Source organism: Leptonychotes weddellii, chromosome 14 (genome assembly GCF_054177405.1).
Source record: "Leptonychotes weddellii isolate Sample4059 chromosome 14, ASM5417740v2, whole genome shotgun sequence".
Classification (NCBI taxonomy): domain Eukaryota; kingdom Metazoa; phylum Chordata; class Mammalia; order Carnivora; family Phocidae; genus Leptonychotes; species Leptonychotes weddellii.
Window position 1 is genome coordinate 59059936 of NC_138382.1, and position 22066 is coordinate 59082001.

General features: G+C 43.2%; 1 protein-coding gene across 5 annotated transcripts in view; it reads right to left on the reverse strand.

The window, feature by feature from the left end:
- The window catches only part of EPB41L4B (erythrocyte membrane protein band 4.1 like 4B), a 127124-nt gene that overhangs the window by 28951 nt on the left and 76107 nt on the right, over positions 1-22066 (reverse strand). For all 5 annotated transcript variants that reach the window (XM_081803343.1, XM_081803341.1, XM_081803340.1 and 2 more), the window contains exons 16-17: positions 7188-7387; positions 4589-4707 (exon numbers count right to left, since the gene is read on the reverse strand). In XM_081803343.1, coding sequence (XP_081659469.1) covers positions 4589-4707; positions 7188-7387 — 319 coding nt within the window. The remainder of the gene's footprint in view (positions 1-4588; positions 4708-7187; positions 7388-22066) is intronic.

Sequence of the window (22066 nt, forward strand, 5' to 3'; positions counted from 1 at the left end):
GAACCCACAACCCTGAGATCAAGAATCCCACGTGCCATGGCCTGAGCCAGCCAGGCGCCCCAACATGTACCTATCATTTATATGATCCAGTTAAGGTGGATTACCTGGGGACTACCTATTTTCAGTGTGTCCTACACACTAATATCTTTGAAATAATAGGCTTTGTGGCTATTTATTAGAGAAGACATTATGACAACTACATAACTAGGAAAAAGTACTCATCTATGTGTATAACCTGAAATCATCTCTGATGGTACACACACCACGTTGCGAGTAGAGTCTTAATGTGAGCCATGCCTATGGTGGTCAGCGCATATCCCAGCGCTGACGTGGTGCTTTGCACACAGCAGGTGCCCGATAAATACCCACTAAAAAGATGATAATGATGTATGGTTAAAGAGATGTGTTTAATAAGAAAGGTGTAAGACCATACGACGGCTAGAAGTCCCAATAGCAGGACTTGAGGCGACACGTTGGCTATACAGTGTACAGGACAAGAACAAAATGTTCTAAAGCTCCAAAATGAATCCGATTTGCTAATTCAAAAGTCCAACTGAGCACCTTGGTACACATAGCAGGAGTGTTATGAAAGTGCCAGAGGAAGTAGAGGGCAATCGGCTGGTTGACATTATTTAATAAAGAAAAGAGAGCACAGAATGCAGTTTCCCAGCGGGACCTCCAAATGCATCAAGGAGCCCTTGGTAGATTGAGTAGAATGAAGCCATTTCATGTAACAGCAAGATAAGCAGGGACAGAAGACCTGGATTTTAATCTCAGCTCTCGCCTTGTTTGGCACCATAAAACAAAAATGATGAGGATGGTGATGATGAAAAGAAAAATAATTCCAGTCGCTCACATTTACTGAGAGCTTGTTGTGGACCAGCTGCTGACCAAGCACATTTCATTGCCTCCTCCCATTTGAAGGCAGATACTGTCACCATCCCCGTTTTATAGATGAGAAAAACAAAGCAGAGAGATGGTATGTCACTGGCCCCAGGTCACACAGAAAGGATGCAGAAGAGCCACGAATCATACTCATGATCGAGTGCCTGCAAGATCTTGACCGCTCAGCCATACTGGATCCCCTTAACCTCCCTGAGTCTCAGTTTCTTCCTTCATAAGATTACTGTGATGAGCAAATGAGAAAAATAAAATAAAAAGATATGAATGGCACTCTTACGTTAGATTCTTTGGTTAGAAAAGAAAACACAACTGAAAAAGAGCATCAGACATGAGGGCACTAATGATCCTAAGCCATCGAATTGGGTATAAAGAGAACAGACTCTTTTGGCTGGAATCATTATCCTAAAAGACATGGAATGCCCCCAACTCCCAAAACAAATAAGTAACTCATTTATTTTGAAAGATGAGCTTGGTAGTGTAGCTCTTGTGTTTGTAAATCCTGCCACATGAAGCTAATTGTTTAACACCAGCATGGGTGTTTTCACTGGTGTGTGAAGAGTTAATTTTTAAATTAGATTTAATTTTCTGGAATGATATGCTGGAATATAAGAATAAAAAGCCCACTTGGAGTTTTTGACAATTGCTTAAGGGGATATAGTTATACTGACACTAATGACCGAAGATCTATTTAAAAAAAAATGAATGCTGCTAAATAAGAAAAGAATGAGAATTCAGCACTGGTTTTCCCTTTGAATTTTAGTCCTTTTAAACTGCTTTTTTTTTGGATATAAAATTGAAGCTGGCTTGTTCCTGTTCTACCTGATGAAGCAGGAGCTACTGGCCGGCTCTAATGAATAGATGCAGGTGAAGACCAATATAAATTTGGGGAAATCTGACTATCATTCTATGCATAGGTTTGCATCGAAGTCATCTCTAGGAGATAAACATCTGGATTACAACGAGTCCATCATTCCAGCCTGAAAGATGGTTCCAAGAACCGTGCTTTCTCTCTTTTGCATGACCATGCATTGTGTTTTGCATTCAATTTGAATGGTGAAAGATGCCTTATCATTCAATATTGAAATACAGATTTACAACATACAAGTGAATGACAATCGGGCTTTGAGATGATTATAGTTGGAAACAGTCCATCTGTTTGGGGGAAGTGGTTTGGGGATAAAGAAAGGATCGGATGCACTTTTTACAACATTGTTTACACATTCGAAATCTGGTGAGATTTAAATCCCTGTGATAACTTCGGGTACAACTTTGGACCTGGGCAATGAAAATGTCTTCTCACCATCAGATCGAGAACAGGAACTTATCCAAACTTCGAAGAATCAGAGGATTCTCGATCCTTGAGACTGGGAAAAATCCTTGAAAGCACTGAAGCCATTGGTCACCAACTGTGGGGTGAGGTCCGTGGCACCGAATGTGTGATTAAGGACAGTCATAGTGTGAAATAACGTTCTTTGCTTCTGTGTTAGGACAAACTCAAGATTATCTGACATCACTTTAGCCCACTTGCTCCCTGATGCATTTCTTCAAGTGGAAGGAGAGAAAAAAGGGCTGCAGGGAAAATGCGCAGCAAATCACAGCTGTCTCAGATACACCTTAACCCAGAGCGACCACGCCTGCTGACGGCCCACCAACATTCATGGCAACTGCAGATTACACAGAGCTTGTGAGCCGTCTGCGGCTTGTTATCTGCTGTCTCACCTCACAAAATATGTTTGGATTCTGCCAAACTCTGGATAAGCCTCTTCAAACCATTTATTGCATGGATTGCAGAAAACAAGTTTGAAAATGAAGAGACTAAGAGAAAGAAGACCATGCAGGGGGCGCATGATATATTGGGTTGGTTTCCCAGCGCCTCGGATGGGCCTGCTCACTAAGCACCCGGTGACTGAGTGAATGTCGGCGCCATCCTACGGGAGGGATTCTTTCCAGCTGGCCATCGGGGAGGGTGGTCTAGAAGAAAAAGCAGGTGAGCAGGCCCTTGATGGTGTCAAAGGGACTTGAGGCTGCCCTTTGGGGGAATGCAAGGAAATGAGGGTCTTGTGAGAAATCCTGGAAGTCTAGCATAGGCTGGAGGGTTGGCTACGGTGGAGGAATAGCCCAGTGTGGGTAAGGAGGAGGGGTGCTTCTCAGGCCAGATCTTCCAAATGCTTCCTATTCCCTCTTATAAAGGGGGGGTGAAGCGAAGAAGCATCAGAGTGGAAGAAATGATCCACGAATGAAAAAGACTACTGCTTTGGGGATTTTAAAAATTAAAATATGCGTAAAACACTGGTTCCCAACTAGAGCGCTTTTGCCCTTTAGGGGATATTTGTGGAAATGTCTGGAGATGAAGCTGGTTGTCGCACCTGGATGGGGGTGCTCCTAGAGCTAGCGGGTGAAACCCAGGGATGTTGTCACATATCCAGCAACGCACAGGACCAGCTCCTCCACAAGCACAGCCCAAAATATCCGTAGTGCTGAGGTCGAGAAAGCCTGGTGTACAAAACGGAGAGGCATGCTGGAGTGCAGAGAGCACTGGGCCGGGAGTCAGGGGCCCCAGGATTCGTCCCCTGCTGTGTGACCTCAAGAAAATAATTTCCCTTCCTCTGAGCTCGGATGGTAAGAAAGCTGAACCAAATGGTAGATTGAATCCAGCCCTGACATTCTACAGTTCGAAGATAAAATTTGGCTTTCATAAGGCTGCTTATGGACTATAAGAACAGGTCTAGCCAAAGGAAAGCTTTGCTCCAGCCCTTTTTCTCTCTTCTTCCCTCCTGCCTTCAGTCCCTCCCTTCTTTACATCAGCAAACAGTTACTGAACATCTACTATGTGCCAGGCATTGTCAGAGAGAGAGAGGGTGCTATGGACTGAATTGTCCCCCCACCGAATTCATATGTTGAAGCCCTACTCCACATAGGATGGTATTTGGAGATGGGGCCCTTGGGAAGTGAACAGATTTAGATGACGTCATGGAATGGGGCCCTCATGATCAGAATAGTGGCTTTATAAGAAGAGGAAGAGAGAGGGGATCAGTCGGTAGAGTATGCAACTCTTGATCTCAGGGTTGTGAGTTCGAGCCCCACATTGGGTATAGAGATTACTTACAAATAAAATCTTAAAAAAAAAAAAAAAAGAAGAAGAAGGAGAAGAAGAAGAGAAAGAGAGAAACACTGAGCTCTCTCTGCAGGTAAGGACACAGCGAGAAGGCAACCATCTGCAAGTTAGGAAGACAGCCCTTACCAGGGAACCAAACTGGCAGACACCTTGATCTTGGCCTGCCAGCCTTCAGAACAATGAAAAATAAATATCTATTGTTTAAGCCACCCTGTCTATGGTATTTTGTTATAGCAGCCTGAGCAGACCAATACAGATGGGTAAAAAATGGAAAGAGGTAAATGGGGGCACCTCCTCATTGAGCTTTAGGTCTAGAAGGAGGGAGAGATCACTAACAGATTCAGCCTGTTAGCCTCAGCACCGAGGGCAATTCCTAGTGATATAAATCAGCCAGAAAGAATATAAGTACATTTCTGCTCTTAAGAGACTGAGCAGAAATGTCAGGAAAAATTTAATAGAAATCCCTCCAAGATAAAGGCACATAATCTAGGAGGCAGCCCAGGGGAATAACCAGAGGTTTGACACAAAACCGCAGGTCCACGCTCATCACCCAGCCCTGATCCTCGGCACCTTATTTATGTTGATGTGCAGAGCAGGCCAGGGTCCAGCAGCTTTCACCGTCTCCAGTTCCAGCTTCTTTAGATGGGCGGCAGCTTCACTGAACAGGGCAGGCCGTCCTGGACTCAGTTCTACAAGTGGCCAGGGGGGAATGAATAAGGAAAGATAGACGTGATAAAAGATGCTTACCAGAGCCTGATCCCCAAGCACCCTTCTGTCTGCCTTCTCCCCACCCCCCCCTCCGAAATCCCTAGAATATGCACCAGCTGGTGGGCTGTGAGAACACCTAAGATCAAGGCTTCAAAGTCTAACCCCAGGTATGAGCTGGGTGGCCTTGGGCAAGTCACTCTATCTCTGAGCCTCTGAGCCATTTTAAAATGAAAATAGGGGCGCCTGGGTGGCTCAGTCATTAAGCATCTGCCTTCGGCTCAGGCCATGATCCCAGGGTCCTGGGATCGAGCCCCGCATCGGGCTCCCTGCTCCGCGGGAAGCCTGCTTCTCCCTCTCCCACTCCCCCTGCTTGTGTTCCCTCTCTCACTGTCTGTCAGATAAATAAATAAATCCTAAAATAAATAAATAAATAAATAAATAAAATAAAAATAAAATGAAAATAAAACTACTTACCCTACAGGGTTGCTGTAAGGATTAGGGGAGGTCATTTACATACAAATGCATTATTAATGGCAAACACTATGCAAATTAGAAAGATGTGTGTTCAGGCTAACAGGCATATGAAGGTGCCCTTGAAAACCATTTTGTTTCCAAAACTAAATTCATTGATTTTGATTTCTGTACTATTTTGGATTAGTTTGCCATCACTCCTTCCACTGGCTTGTATTTACCCATTAATACAGTGAAATATTCATTAATTATTAAATATTCATTATGTATTAAAGCTTGAACCAAGTTATCGTTTGCAATTGAGATTTGGGCAGCTGGAATAAAAAGATAGATGAGGCACAATTGTAGTCTAGTGGTGGAGACAGAGACATGTGCAGATATTAAACACAGAGACTTGTACAGATATTAAAGGTTACTTAATTGCTATAGAGGCAAAAGGGAAGGCACTCCAAAGCCAGGAATCAGAAAGGCGTGTTGGAGAGTTTCACCAACGACAATATTTGAGTTGGTTCCTGAAGAAATGTGTGGGAGTTCACTAGGGTGGAGAAAAGCATTCCAGGCAGAGGGAATAGCAGGTGCAAAGGATAGCACTAGGAACACAGCTCAGTAATTGGTGAGAGGAGAGTAGTTTCGTGTGTCTATAGAGTGTAGTGAGGAGTCGGGGAAGGCTGGAGACCTTGGCGGGGGCCAGGCTGGGAAGGTCTCAGAAGTGTGGGCTTTATCTCAGGACAGTAAAACACCATTGAAAGGTCTTAAGGCATTTGGTCAGAGCTATCTGGTGAGAGGTCTCACTTTGGCATCTACAAGATGGAGACTGCATTGGAGGAGGTACCCCTTAGGGGGTATTACAGTTATCCAGATACAAAAAGATGAGACATAGCCTAGCAGGGCAGTGTGGATAGTCAAGGGGATAGAGTTCTGATTCATCAACACCACATGAATGATGAATTTCCATTTCTGACTCAGCCAACCCAGAATTGTTCCCTGTGGTCTACAGCTAAAGGCTCATCAGCTCACCCTTTCATCACTGCACAGACGCATGAAATTCCTTGGCCATCAACTAGACACCCTCTACCCCATTTCATAGATGAGAAAACTGAAGGTCCAAGAGGGAACCATGGCTCAAGAGAAATTCTGAAGACCAGAATCCAAGTGTCTTGACTCCTGCCTCTAGCTCAGTGTTTTTGCACATCGTATGTGAAAAAGAACCAGTTCTTCCCCCTCTGGTGTGTCACAGATCAATTCTTTGGTAAAGCATAATAAAAGGGAGTTTCTAGAAAAATGAAATAATAGACATACAAGATCCAAGCCCATTTTTTATTGGTTTTAATGGATATAAAATCACTCTATCCTATTGCTAAAAAGGTTTCTAAGTGCCTACTCTCCAGGGGCGCCTGGGTGGCTCAGTTGGCTAAGTGACTGCCTTGGGCTCGGGTCATGATCCCAGGGTCCTGGGACCGAGCCCCGCATTGGGCCCCACGTCGGGCTCCCTGCTTGACAGGGGGCCTGTTTCTCCCTCTCCCTCTGCCGCTCTCCTGCTCCCTCTCTGCCAAATAAGTGCCTACTCTCCATTTCCACACCTTCTCTTGGTGGGATCTGAAACAGAGTACACTGGTCCTCCCTGACATCACCTTGCTCTCAGAAGAGGGATCAGAAATGGGACAAAATAGGTTTTCCTGTAATTCAGAAAAGTAGAGATTCTAGCCTCCTGGCTCCCCTCCTCTTTCTATTACTTGAGCCAGTGGAAGTAGGAACTGCTAAGGAATGAGGTGGAGAGAGAATTGCCACGTTGGAATTAAATCGGAGTTTCCTGGGAAAGCTCCAGCTGAAATGCACAAGGCTCTTGTCTGCTCTAGCCCGGACCTGGTAACCCAGCGCTGACTTTACTTTTACGTGCTGCATGGAAAAGGTCTGTCTTGAGGATCTGGGGAAGCCGCCCACGCCCTGCAGCCTCCCTCCCTCCCACCCTGCCCTCTCCACCCCTACTCACTTGTCAGGGATTTACTGCTGGAGTTTGGAGACCTGGAAGGCCCCTCCTTGTTCTCCAGAGTCAGCGAGAGGCCATAGTTTGGGTGGTGCTGGTGCTGGTGATGGTGGTGCCTGGCTGAGGCGCGGGTAGGGCCCCCGTTCTCCTCGATGCCGAAAGGCAGCCGGTCCGAGCTGCTGAGCCCTGGGGAAGGGAGCGGGTAGCTGTGGAGGGTGTCAAAGTCAGGATTTAGAAAAGTCAAGTGTCTTGATATTCCTGTGTGTACTTCAAAAGATGTTCTCTGACCATTAAAAACCAAGAGAAATCGGTTCAACAAACAGATCCGCGGGGTCATTGCAAAACAGGACCCAATGGCAATACGGCGCTCAAGGAAAAGGCAGAAAGGGGAAATTTGTATATATCAGAGACCTAAAACCCTAAGGAATTCTTATTCTGAAGTTAAATAACTCCTGTTCAAGAAAAGACGTCCCTTAAATGAGAGGAGGAAATAAAAAGCAATACTAGCAAATAATTGCTAGCCATCCCATGACAAGATCGTGACACAGAGAGAAGTCTTGGAGTCACTTTCTCTTGCTCTCAGTCACCCCACTGCACAGGAGACACCTGCTAAGGGTACTGCTATGATACCTTTAATTCCAATCGTTCCCTCTGTTTTTATGAAAACTGCCCTTTTGGAAGTCCATGTCATCTCCCGTTGAGACTCCTAACTGCTCTTCCTGCCTCCACGCTCTCCTTCTGCCCACTGCCCACAAATCAGCAGCCAGAGTGCTCTTCCTGTCCACCCTGGTCGCCTCCTGGAGACTTCGCTTCGCTCAGGACGGTCTTGCATTGTGTACGTGTGTGTGTGAGGATGTGGAATAAGGTGTGACTTTGGCTTCTGAGGATCACAGCCCAGCCTCACCCCTCCAACATGAGCTCCCCCATGCAGCCAGTAATGGGTGCAACAAAAAGTGAGCTGAGTTGAAGTTGAAAAGCCTGGGTTCCTGTCTTAGTTCTGCCCCAACCTTGTGTAGGAACCTTGGACAGTTGCTTTGGGCTTCAATTTCCTCCTCTGCAACAAGAGCTGGGCCAGGTGATTCTGGGTGCATTTCCAGGTCTGAAAAATCCTCCTTTCTTCCAACTATTATCTGGCACTTGCTCTCTCCCAAGCAGTGTACTAGCTATTTTACATAAACCATCCAATTTTATCTATGTAGAGACCTTTGCTTGGTACATAGTAGGTACTCCATATATTTTTGAAGAAAGGAAGGAAAAGAGGGCAGGAGGGAAGGAAGAAGGAAGGATTGATGAAGCTGTGGGTCTGGGATTTGACAACAAAGCCTGACATTTTTTTCCTGTCTCTCATATATGTTGAAAACAATATCTGTCCTAAGGAGGCACAGAGACTGGGGTCTCAGAAGAGAGAAAATTCCCTTTAGCCTAGGAGGCCTGGAGGGGCTGCCCAATTTAGGGCTCATCTTGAATTACCCTGAATGTGAGAATGAACATCCAAGAGGAAAGATGTCCTATAGCAGAGATCTGGTGTACATTTAGGGCTGGAGGTGGAGTTGGAAAGCTTTGAGTAAGACCTTCTGAGGAATGGCAAATAGTCACCATCTCCTATGCCAGCTTCAAGTGATTCTCACCCTTTGCTTGGAAAACAAGATTGAGAAGGATTCTGAGGTTGTGCCCAACTCAGGAGGAAAGAATGCTTGATTGATTAGTGATGTCTGCCATGGACTTGGACTAGAGCATTGGTATCATGTACTCATCTTTCCAAGTAAGTGTGTGATTTTTTTATTTCAAGGAAACCCAGAGTGAAAAGCTAAACAGGGAAATAAATATATATGTAGGGAGTGATAAATTGCATTTAATAACATGTCAAATAAAATATGCATGTGTGATTTTCCTTTCACAGCTACTTATGGGGAAAACTGAGCAAGACAAATGGGAAGAGAAATAGATGAGGGTCAAAGAAGCAGCCTGAATCATGTCAGGGTAAGGGCCTCTAGAAGAGCAAAGGTTTCTAAGCAGTAGTGGGAGGACCTGGGAGCTCCCTCAGTTCCTTCATGGGAGGGACCACCCTCCCAGAGACCCTAATTCATGGAGTTTTGTAGGGTTGTGGGTCTGTTAAGGAAATCACTGCTCCTGGCTTCATAGCCTCATGGATTCTTCCCTGCAGAACCCCAGGAAGGGCCGTTCATATCGATAGACTATAATGTAAAGGGCATCCACTAGAGTTGTGCATCTGTCCTCTTCCCAGGGACCTCAGAGAAAGTCAAGCCCACCCAGAGGGTCCAGCAGCACTCAGCAGCCCCAGAGCCTTGGGACCAGTGCTTAAAGTTCAGTAAATGAGACCAGCTCTGTGCTCATGGTCAAGAGAGGCTGAGGTTCATGAGCTTCTGGCATTCTGGAAAGAAGGTCACAAGTCCTGGTTTTCAGAGGGTGGCGGAGGAGGGCTATGTAAGCTTTAGCCTCTGCTTCCATGGGCCAGCAGCTGAGATGAAATCTGGTGCAGAAGAGGGCTGGCTGACTGTGTGCCCAGCACTATGCGAGGCACTTTAGTATTTAACTTTTGCTATTACCCTGCATGGAAGCTGCTGATGCCTTGTGTTACACTGGGGCTTGGCGAAGGGGAGCAACGTGCCCTGTTAGTAAACATGAGTGAGAAATTGCATCAAATCTAATTTCTTCTCTTCCCTTTTTTCAGGGGAAGCCCCCACTCTCATTCTACTTCCAACCCTAGAGAAGTTAGTGCTCTATTGGCGGGGGCTATGTCATACAGGACTTTTCTGACTATTAGGGGTGGGCATAGCTCTGCAGACACGGGGAGGGTGGGGGACTCTTACAGCCCTGCCTAATCCCACCAGAGCCACTCCCCTCTGTGACCGTGGGACCCCCAGCATGCTCAATCAAAATGTGTTGCATACTGAATGACGGGATAATTATTTAAAATGTTATAATATTATAATAATATCAATAACATATTCATTATTATGGTATTATAGTAATTAGTACAATATTAATAATATTACTATACCATTACTTATTAAATATTATAATTAGCACAATAATGGTATAATTATTCAGAATAATCCTCCAGAATCCACTGCCAGAACTATGACCAGGGCAGGGCAGGAACTGGGGAGGGTCTTGAGCTGGAACACAGAATTCATGGGGCTTTCTCTCAAAAATAAGACCAGGAATGATGACGGTGCTCTCAGAAGCCAGCGGTACCATACACTCTACAGCTCAGCCAAGTTCTGGGTGACATGGGCTTCTGAGGGCAGCTCTGGGGATATAATCCTGGATAAGAAATCACAGAATTATAGAAATGGAGACCCTCCATTTGGTGGTTTTACACCCCAGACGAATATTAAAATCACCAGGGGAACTCCCACATACTGCTGGTGGGAATGCAAAATGGTACAGCTGCTTTGGGAAAACACCTGGCAGTTTCTCAAAAAAGTTAAACACAGAGTTACCATAGGACCCAGCAATTCCACTCCTAGGGATATACCCAAGAGAAATGAAAACATGCCCACACAAAAACCTGTCCATGAATAATCATAGCAGCATTAATCATAATGGCCAAAGGTAGAAACCACCCAAATGTCCATCAATTGATGAATGGATAAACAAAATGTGGTATAGCCAAACAGTGAAATATTATTCAGTCATGAATTGGGATGAAATATTAATCCATGCTAGGACTTAAAGGAACCTTGGAAAGCGTCATGCTGAGTGAAAGAAGCCAGACACAAAAGGCCACATGTTGCATGATTCCATCTATATGAAATGTTCAGAATAGTCAAGACCATAGAGACAGAAAGTAGATTCGTGGTTACCTAGGCCTGGGGAGGATGGGGGGAAACAGCAAGTGACTACTAATGACACAGGGTCTCTTTAGGGGTGGCGGAAAGGTTCTAAAATTAGATTGTAGTGATGGCTGTAAACCTTTGCGAAAATGCTAAAAACCATCGAACTATACAATTTAGATTGGTGAACTTCTACCTTTATAAAATTGATTTTGAAAAATATCCATGTCTAGCCCCTACCCCAGACCAGTGATGTCACCATCGATCTCTAAGTCCAGTGGGCAGCCAGGCTGAGCACCACTGCCCTAGTCCAACCTCTCCATTTTGCAGATGGGGAAGTGGGGCTCACTGGGGGAATGAGGTGACCGGGTCATACCGTGGGTAACTGGCTGAGCCTGGGACACCATCCAGGACTACTGCCTCTCTGCTTGCTGCCCATCTGCTACATCTTCCCATCTGTCTTGGCTTCTATTTCAGGCAACAAACGCACTCATCGGGAAAATCCTAAGACCTCAGAACCTCATTGCCTGAGACATCCTTGTGTACACATCTTGCCTTCCCAACGTCACAGTGAGCTCTGGAGGCACAGAGACGGTTTAGGTCACGTGTTTTCATACCCTCCACGGTGCTGAACACACAGCAGGTGTTCAACCAATACTGGTCAGATTGAAAAGAAAATTAGGTATCAATGCACTCAATAAATATTTAAGTGTCAACTCTTGTGCCTGCCATGGTGGTAGGCACGAGACTGAGAAGACAAGGGAGAGGTTGTCCTTGCCCTCAAGGAACTCACTGCTGAGTAACAAGTCCAAGGCAGTGTGGCAGGTGCTTTGATAAGGCTTACGGGAGGAGGGGCAGCTCATGTAGCCTGGGGAAGAGCCAACAGGGAAGAAGAGCTTATGTGCATATTGTAAGGGGAAGTTCTCACTTTTTTTTTCTGAAATGAAGAGCCAGTTGTCCCAACAACACCAAGGGAGTAATTCAGCCTTGTCCCACTAACCTGAAAGGCCATCTTCTGCATGTGCCAGTCATTTTTCTGAGAGCTCTCAGATCCCTGCTCTGCTCTGCCCTGACCTGCTGTGTTTCCAAGGAAATACATTTCTCAGGCTCCCGGCCCTTTGGCTTTCATGTAGGCTTGGCCAGTGGGAGGCACTGGCAGAGCCTGGAAGGTGGGAAAAGGAGAGAAGTCAAGGTGTTTCTTCCCCATCTCTTTCTGCCTCAGGTGATGTTTCCAGCAGGAGCTGTGAGTGCCCTGTGGCCCCAGCACCTGGGCATTGGAACCCTGCCACCTCCCTTTGTCCCTCTGTCCCTCCAGCTCTAGTTCTAGTGGTGCCAATCTCTGGGTTGCCTCACTGTTCTAATTTAGCTTCCTAGTTCTTCATCCCTTGTGTAACCAATTCCCCTGATTGCCTGTGACTGATACACAATATCCACCATGGGTGCTAGGTAGTTTTCCCATAAACATCTTTGCCATACACATCTCTGCTGCAAGAATTTCCATCCCATTTTCACTGCATATCTAATTGGCTGTGAGAGAATTCTGCTGTAAAATATAAAACAACTGGCTGACAGTTTGGTTTCATTTCTCCATTGGCAAAGTTCCCATTTTTCCATCAGATAAATCTTAGCTAGCCCTCATAATGGTCTATACAGAGATGGGTAGATGTGGTGGTCTTAAATTAGTGGATGATAACTACATATATCAACTTGATAGAAAATACGGTGATAAAACTTACTGGATGTGTGAAAGAAGACAGTGTAAAGCCAGACCGCACATTATACCATGCTAGAAAATAACACATCCGTTGCAATGTTATTAATAAAGCTCAGTTACAAATGCATTACAGCCTCAGCATTTCTTCCACTTTTCCCATAGAACTTTGGAACATCTAGCAACAGTCACGTGACAACATGCCAAGAACAAACAACAGTGTAGAAGGCTTTTAGGAAACAATGCAACGCTCAGCTGTAAATATATATCCTAGCACTTGGAAAATGATACCTCTGTTAATGAAGGAAGAAATCTTAGGGACAGAAGTAAAAGTGCAATGCCGAATGACAAGACGGATCAGTAAGCGCCCCCCCCCCCAAAATATATATATATAATGCTCTGAACAGAAGACTTTGAAGACAAGCACATAAGTACAACCTACAAAATAAAATCAGTTATTTGCGCAGTGTTGCCATGACTCTATGCTATACATTTTTGATGTATTCAAATATTTTGTATTTTGCAATAAAGTCTTTTAAATTTTGTTATTCAATTTTTCATGTTCCACACGTCTTTTTAAATGAATGTCCCTCTTTTATTTATCCACGATTTTATCTTTTAGGGCAAAATTACCTTACAGCCAAGTCGTTATATAGAGAAAATATTTGCAGTGAAAATGCTTGTGTCAGAGATGCTTATGGTGAAAATACTGGATAATGTATTTATGTCTGTTTCTGGATTTTTCCTATTTTTATTGATCTATTTATCTATTACTCAACCAGCACTAGATTGTCTTAATTACTTTTGTTTTAATATATATATTTTAAATATCTGACAGGACAAATCCTGTTCCCTTTCCCACATCATTGTTCTTCTTTTGTTTTTTTCTTGACTATTGTTATGCACTTACTCTTTCAGATTATTTTACAACTCAAGTTACGACCAAAAAAATCCCATTGGAATTCTGATTTGGAGCATTAAATATTACGGATTTGAGAGAATGTATTCGTAAGGAATAGGATACTTTTCACCATTTATTCAGATCTTTTTAAATGTCCTTCAGTTAGAATTTTTGACTTTTCCACAAAGGTAAACAACATATATTATTACCTTAATTCCTAGATGTATTTCAGTTTTGTCACAATTGAAAAATAAGATTTCACTTATTATCACATTTCCTCTAATTAATTTTTTACTACTAGATACACAAAATTATTGACAGGATATTTCTGCCTCTGGCCACTTTACTAATCTCTCATTAACTGTAATTCACTTGTATTTTAGATACTCATATAAATTTTGTTTCTTCTTTTCTGGTATTTATTGCTTATTTTGTTTTCTTGGCTTATTGCATTGGTAAGGCCTCCAGAATGAAGTTGAATATTAACAGTCATTCTTATTTCTGAAGTGTGCAAATTTATCTAGTGTTTCAACATTAAACTTTGGTTTCTGACACTTCTCCTTAACCAGGTTAGAGACAGTCCTTTTACTCTCAGCCTACTAAGAATCTTGAAACATTAGCACCACTTATTCTGAGCTAATCCATGCTATTCCTAAGTGAACACTACTTCCTTAACTAAGTGCTTAAAAAAGATTCGTTTTCGATATCTCCATCAAGCTTATCAGTCCAGTTTTTAAAATTCATTTTTCAAGAAACTGTATGACATTTCCCTGTCTATTCTGGCATTTCCCGAGACTCCGTAGTTTTTCAAAGCATTGTGATGCTGACTCAGCAATGACATATACAAATTCTCTCATTATTCCCCATGGCCATTTTTCTAAGCCCGAAGGCTTGAACTAATTGCAAAAGAACAAAGTATTTCCCGACTATTCTCTCATCAGACTTCAGTTTCTTTCTCTTTGTTCTTTTCACCCTCAGCAATTAGTATTGTGCCTGGTTTCCTAATTGAAAAGGAGAAAAGCAAAACAGACGTTGAGCAGTGTTTCTTCTGTCCTGTTAATCTCATATACCATCCTCAGGAATGGCTATCACAGATTACTTAAAAACAAAATCTTAAAAAGAACGGCTGTCATTAAATTATTCATCTTTTTGCTCCAACTAAACCACACATCTACAAAAATTTAAAAGTCCTTTTTTTTTTTTTTTAAAAGATTTTATTTATTTATTTGAGAGAGAGAATGAGATAGAGCATGAGAGGGGGGAGGGTCAGAGGGAGAAGCAGACCCCCCGCTGAGCATGGAGCCCGATGCGGGACTCGATCCCGGGACTCCAGGATCATGACCTGAGCCGAAGGCAGTCACTTAACCAACTGAGCCACCCAGGCACCCCTAAAAGTCCTTTTAAAAAAAAAGGTCTATACCCCTTCGTTTTTTGTATGTTCCACCTTCCTTCTATTTAAAATACTGTTTTAAATTGTGGATCCCTAAAAGCCTTTCTCTTTCAGATGATCTATGATATATTCATAGCCCACATGAAAACTATCCCCTTTTAGACCCATCTTCTCTTTGACATGAAGGATTAAACCCTGAGCTCCACTCATTTTGTATTAACAATTTCAAGACATAAGAGTCATTTTTTTCCCAAGGATCTTGCCACTCACACATTTCCAACCTAGTCTTCCTTGCTGACCAGAATTAATGACAGTAATACGGGCGGTGTTTCTTCTGCCTTCCAAATAACTACGTAATCAGGCAGGAAGGCCAAGAAATCAACAGATGTTCTGCTCTTAATGAAATGCCAGTGTCTGGATGGCCAAGAAATCCCCCACAGGTATTGTGCCAGCTCAAAGTCTCTCCTAGGAAAACAGAGTGAGTAGCCTCTATCCAAAGTCCTCTAGCAAGGCATGGCCTGGACTCAGAGTTACTCTTTTATCTGTTCATGGCACCTGTCTTAACTCCACAGCAGGGGTCCCCGAGGCAGGAACAGCTTCTAGGCAGCCCACACAGCATACAAGCTCTCTAAACACCTTCTAGAGGAGTCTGGTTGGGGCAAACTGGCTCCTGTTTCACTTTTGGCCTAAGTGGGGACAATTCCACATTCCTAACTGGAGCTAAAGCATCAGGGAGACATCGACAAACATCTCAGCAGAGCTTCCCAACGAATGGACTTTGGATGGGTTGCAGCTCACAGTCTTATCTGCTTACCCCAGTGTGCTATACAAATATGTCATTTCTATGTGTGCCAAGGACAAGAAGAAGTTTCCACTAGTCCATATCCTGTCCATTAGCCTGAACTGTGGCTCTCCAAATTGGGACTCTTAGCAGAATCTCCTCAATTACTGTGTTTTTACAGCAGATGGTGTCAGCCAGAATCATGCTTCCTGGCTGAACACTGGTGCATTAATCATGCTCTCTAAATACTCAGAGAGGAAAAAACTCAAAAGCTAACGTTTTTGCTTGCCCAGCACTGTGCCATCTATTAACTTATTTAATCCTCTAACAACCATTTGAAGAAGGGACAATTATTATTATCCATATTTTACAGGTGAGGAAATGGTAATAGAGAGACTACTTAACTTTCCCAGAGTCACACAGGTAGTAAATGGCAGGGCTGGGATTTGAACCCAGGCAACCTGACTCAAGAGCCCAGTGCTCTCTAAAGCGCTGATCGACTGCCTTGCCAGGTGGATGAAAGGAGCATTACAATGACATTAAAAGAACACTGGACTGGTGGGCACTTAGCTTTGTTTCGCTACCGCTTAACTATGTGACCTCAGGTAACGCATTTCACTTATCAGGGCCCCAGACACTGCATTTTTGGACAAACATTTATTACTTATTTATATGCCAGGAACTACAGCTCAATGAAATAATTTGATTTGTGCCATGTCCAACTGAGAGATGGGAGAAGGTGCATTTACTCATCATGGTTTCCAGGATACCTGTCACTTACTTCAGTTTTAATTTAGTAGAGACTGAACAGAGTGGGTCATTAGACTAACATATTGCTACAAGTTCTTATTAAATTCAGTGCAAGCAAGCATACTATTTGGCCGTAAGTAGAGAGTATATTTGAAAAACTGCACCTTTTTCATAATGGGTTTGAGAAGAAATTGTTACCAACATCTTAGAAATGTGACACATTATGAATGTTAAGTTTGTTAACTAGGGATGATTTCTTACAGTAACTTAGTGGTTTTATTATTATTATTTTTTAAGTGACTAGAGAGAAAAGATGAACTGACCTCATTTTCCTCTTGTCTGAAAAGGTCAGAATTATATTTTTTGGCATGGTTTAGATTCCTTTATATAGACTAACTGGCAGATGGGAATTTTCTCAATTTGTATTTCTTTCAAGCCATCTTCCAAGCAATCAATCTGGAACTAATTCTAGTGTTAGCACAGGTAATGTCTGAGTCCATAAGATTGGTAGCTGTCATTTTGATTAGTTTGTTAACTGCCTACAGCCAAAGGCAGTGTCTTCTTCAACATCAATCCCCAGTGCCTATTATGGTACTTGGCACAGCGACAGTAAATATTTGTTGAGTAAATGTTGTAGTGCATTAAATTTTAATTCTCCTTAGGTAATTTACCAAGTGTCTATTCATAAAAGCTTCACTTTGGTCAGGAGCTCCTCAGTGGTTCCTAACATTAAATGGCCTCTGTAAAACTAAAATATTCCACATCTATGGAGCGATGAGAGCCTTTTCACGTTTCCTGGTGGTTGCATCTCTGTCCTGCGTGAGATAGAGTAGGATACGTGCCCCCGTCTTTAAGTCTGGAATTTTCCTTTGGCGAACCTGGTATCAAATGGTTTCAGTGAATGGCTGTAAGTGGGTAAGCAGGCCTTGACAAATTTTCTGCTAGAAAATCCATTTTAACTTAATGTGATTCTTACTAAGTTTATAATGTCTCTGTGATTGTTGGGAGGCATGGAGAAGCTGTGAGGAAGGGCTTTAGAAACTTTGTGGTGAAATCTAGGATTTTAGCAATTCCGGATCAATTTCAGGATCTGAGCCCAAAGAATAAATATTTCATGGGTTCATTTTTGTACAGAGGCTCATGCTAAAGCATTTATTCAATCTCTTTCCTGCCTTAAAAAAAATACTGTCACAAATATAGTTGTTTTCTTTTACAGCATTCACTTGTAATAAATCTGACAACGCTTTCCCTTCTTGGTTTCCTAGGGATTTTTTTTGGCCTCTCATTTCTGCATTCCGATGCCCACTTTTTGCTTTAAATGAAGATTTTTGTCTTTCAGGTGGATAATGGTATTAACCGTTAACTCGCCCCTCACCACTGCTTTAAATGCATCCCCAAACAGTATCATATGGGAGGCCTCAAGGAGCAGCAAGACAAAAAAATGATCACCACGAACGTGTAGCTACTAGCTGTGCAGAATAATGTCCAAGGACCCAGTCTTTGCACCAGAAAAAAGCCATGGCTGACTTGGGCATGAGCTGAGTGTTATTCTTCCACTCTGCAGACACCATCCAACTCACCAGAATGAATGGAATTAAACTATTATTCATTCCAGAATGAAGTTCAAGCTAGACGAAGAAAATGCATGCCCTGTTAAGGGCAGGTTTTAGACACTCTAATTGCACAAGATACCAGTATGAGCAGGAGATGGAGCTGAACACTGGGTATGTGTTCCTGAGGTGATACAGATGAGGACTCATCTATTTTGGTTTTTGTGTTTTAAAATCTCCTCAAATGATCCTTTCTCTGTTCCACAATTCTTGTAGGTTTTCCAGAAGCTTCTCTCACAAACATCCTTAGTTAGCCTCTGAGGCTATACACTGGGCGTAATTTTAAGGGCCCGTTTAATTGCCTTGGATATAGATACAGCATCCATTATTCAGCCGTGGAATGCAGCTGACGGAGCCGTAAGCATGGCAACACCTCTTGCTTTTGAGGTTTCCGCTGCAGAAAGTGGATGTTTAAGCCATTCACAATTCAGGAGGGGATGATTAGGTAGGTTCTGTGGCTTTCTTACAACACAAGCCTACGGGGATGTTCCTCTAATTATTCTAACCCTGTTTAGCGGACCGCCCAGACTACAGCGGTTTGGGTATTTTAAATTCTGTAGCCTTTCCTCCAATAAAACTGAGGGCAAGTAATGGGGTACAGTGGGATTTTATACCTGATAAATTAGGACTTTAATTGTGACTACAAGTAAATCCTTGCTTCCCTGGTCAGTGCACCAGGGAAATTCACAATGTCTGGGTGGGTGTTTAAGAAGCTGGAGTGAGGGCGCCTGGGTGGCTCAGTTGGTTAAGCGACTGCCTTCGGCTCAGGTCATGATCCTGGAGTCCCGGGATCGAGTCCCGCATCGGGCTCCCTGCTCGGCAGGGAGTCTGCTTCTCCCTCTGACCCTCCCCCCTCTCATGTACTCGCTCTCTCTCAGTCTCTCTCTCAAATAAATAAATAAAATCTTTAAAAAAAAGAAGCTGGAGTGGAAAGTTCTCCAACAAACTCCCAAACAGGAAAGGAAAGATGGGTGTTAGAAATCAAGTCCTTTACCCTGGCTATTTTGATGCTGTCCGTATTCTTCCTTCGGGTCTCCAGGGCATCGGATCGTGCGTGCTGATTGTTACCTGAGCTTCTGGAAATCTGCTTCCAAAAAATGTCTGGTAAACATCAACTCCTCCCATCCTTCCCTTCCTCTGCTATTAAAAAGGCTACAATGACATGATTAATTTTACTTCATCAGTCTGGTCTTTAATAAAGAGCATGGAGTAAGAGCGGAGGTTCCAGACGGTTCAGAGAAAACAAATAACAAACGGCGTTCAGAAAGATGAAACGGTGTACAACCTTGCTTCTAGAGAAATACAATTAAAACAGAAATTCTGATTTTTACCCATCAGACTAACAAAGGTTTAAAAGACTTAGTTAAGGCTATGAGCTTGCTCCCTGTGGGATCGGAGGCCCTGTCAAATCCCTGGTGGGGTGGGAGGCCCGGGGGAGAAAGTGTAATCAGGTAGAATATCTTTAGAGTGAAATTTCATTAGGTGATGTCCAAATTAAATATGCACATACCTTTTTAGCCAGAGCTCCTATTCCCAGGGAGTTTATCTACAGATGAATTTACTCAAGTGCATAAACAACGTAGAAGGACGGCAGGAAAATTGTAATTTTCGAGATTTGGGGCAGCCTAAATGACCACCGATACTGACTGGTTAAATACATACACATGCTTGTTTATATGTGGAATAGCTCTAGATTGACACGATGAAACGCTAACAATGTTTGCCTCTGGGGAGAATTAGGGAACTAGGGAATAAAAAGGTGGAAAGGAAAAGTAACTTTCTGATATTTTTGTCTGGATTTTTACCACTGTATTACCTACTAAAATAAGTGAAAAAGCACAGCAGTTCCCTTTATTACTGACTTTCTACTTAGTCTCCTAATTGTTAAAAGCCTCCTCTGCTTTGTGGAAGATGAAATCTTAAGCTAGACAAGTTGGGAACGGAGCATATGCTGTTTCAATTCTCCCAACTTTTGGGTCCCCATTGTACCCACAGAATGCATTCTCAGTGGTCTCACCAGTTCCTTCTTCCTCCAGTTTTGCCGTCAGCAGATGGGAAAGCATTGTCCACATTCCACCTGGACAGTTAGCCCCTTGTATTCTCAGACAGGAATATCATCTTTCTTTCTTTTTATCCCATCTCAAAAGATCCCCACGGCGTTTCTGCTCTTTGCTTGTTAGAGTTTCGGAGATGTGTATTTAGGTATTGTGTTAACTCTCTTCCATCTGATCTTTCTCTTGGAGCCAAGCACCCCTTTCTATTGCTAAACTTAGACCATACATCTCAAGCCAGCAACCTTTAACATAGACCATTCCTTGACTACAACTTTGAATTTCTTTGACCTCTCACCACGTGGACTGCTAAGGCCTTAAATCTCAAAAACCACCAAAAACTGCTGCCAACCAGCATCGAACATGGTGCAAAACACCTTCCATACATAATGTCCTTTAATTCCATTTGGGGACGAGGAAAAGGAGGTACAGAGAAGAAACTGGACAAAGGTCACATGGCTGTAAGTGGCAAAGTTGGGATTCAAAGCGTGCAAGACTCCAGAGCATGAACATTTCACCTCGTGGGAAAACTGCAGGGCTCTTGCCCCCAACAAAATCAACACTCCACACCGGACCTGCAGTCTCTCTCATCAGCGGGCAATATCCTGCCATTTTGCTTCTGCAAGCTTCTGCTTCTTCCCCACGATGGGTTCTCATCTTGGCACGGGTCCTTATGCTGGAGTGTCCAGGTCATCTTCTTCAGTGGATACAGTTCTCTAGCCCCTTGCTTCCGGCTTGAGAGCAGAACAATGACAGATTCAGTCTGACAGACTTGGGAGAGGGGGCTCATGATGAAATTAAAGCCACGTAAAGAAACCCTAGAATTTTTGCATTCTTCTGCTTCACTATGAACCTAAGCAAGTGCAAAACTATGCTGAGTAGACATATCTAGCTACTTATTATGATGTATCCATTTACTTTTTGATATCATGCCTACTTAAAAAAAAAAAAGAGTTGGCCTCTAAATTAATTAAAATTGAACCATAAAACAAGGGCAAACCAGATAGGTAGCTGTGCTTTTCCAAGGGGAGGTCCTACACTTGTCCATCGCGGACTCGCCTGGAGACTTCAAATGAAGGTTCCTTAGGTCTCACCATCCCCATGGCATTATTCCCTAGTTAAATAGAGCCTAGCAATTTCCATTTTTAATAAGCTGTCCAAGTAATTCTTGGGCTCCCTAATTTTGGGGAAGTTGGCCAATTTGCAGAATTAAGATTTCTTTTGCTGAGGCTCAGCTGAATGTCAATTTCACATTAGTTTCACCTTTTAGATACCCCTGGGTCTTCTTAAAAATGTGCTATTTTTCATGTGCAAAGGGACTCTTTCCTTAACAGCAGTTTGCGTTCTCCCTCTCTCTGCCCCGTTATGCCTTGCCTCCGCATTTGTCGGTTGCCTCCTGGAGGGAAATAGCAGAGGGAAATCATCCTTAAGCCTATTTAGGGTATTTACTTGGTCCTTTTGGAAGATTCAGTAGTCAGGGAATTGACTTAGAGCCGAGTTTGGGGAATATTGATCCAAAGGATCAATATGGCTGCTCAGGGAGTTCTTTGATGAGCTCAGATCTTAAAGGACTAGTTAAAAGCTAGAAACTCAAGGGCAACAAAAAGGATCTATTATTAGTTGTGTTCAGACCAGGACCCAGGAGGCTGGAGTTACTGACCTGGAAGGATGGTGCCATATTAACGGGCAAAAAAAAAAAAAAAGCAGTACTCCCACACTGTCCAATTCCTTCATCTTTGCTGTTAAGGAGAACCATTTTCAGTGGAAATGGTAGACCAAGAAATGAAACAGGCAAGAGGTTTTTGAAGGTCAAGATAATCACCTGGCATAATTTCAAGTCTTTCAGTCCGTATGAATTACATCAATCTGACCACACTGTCAGTTCACTGTT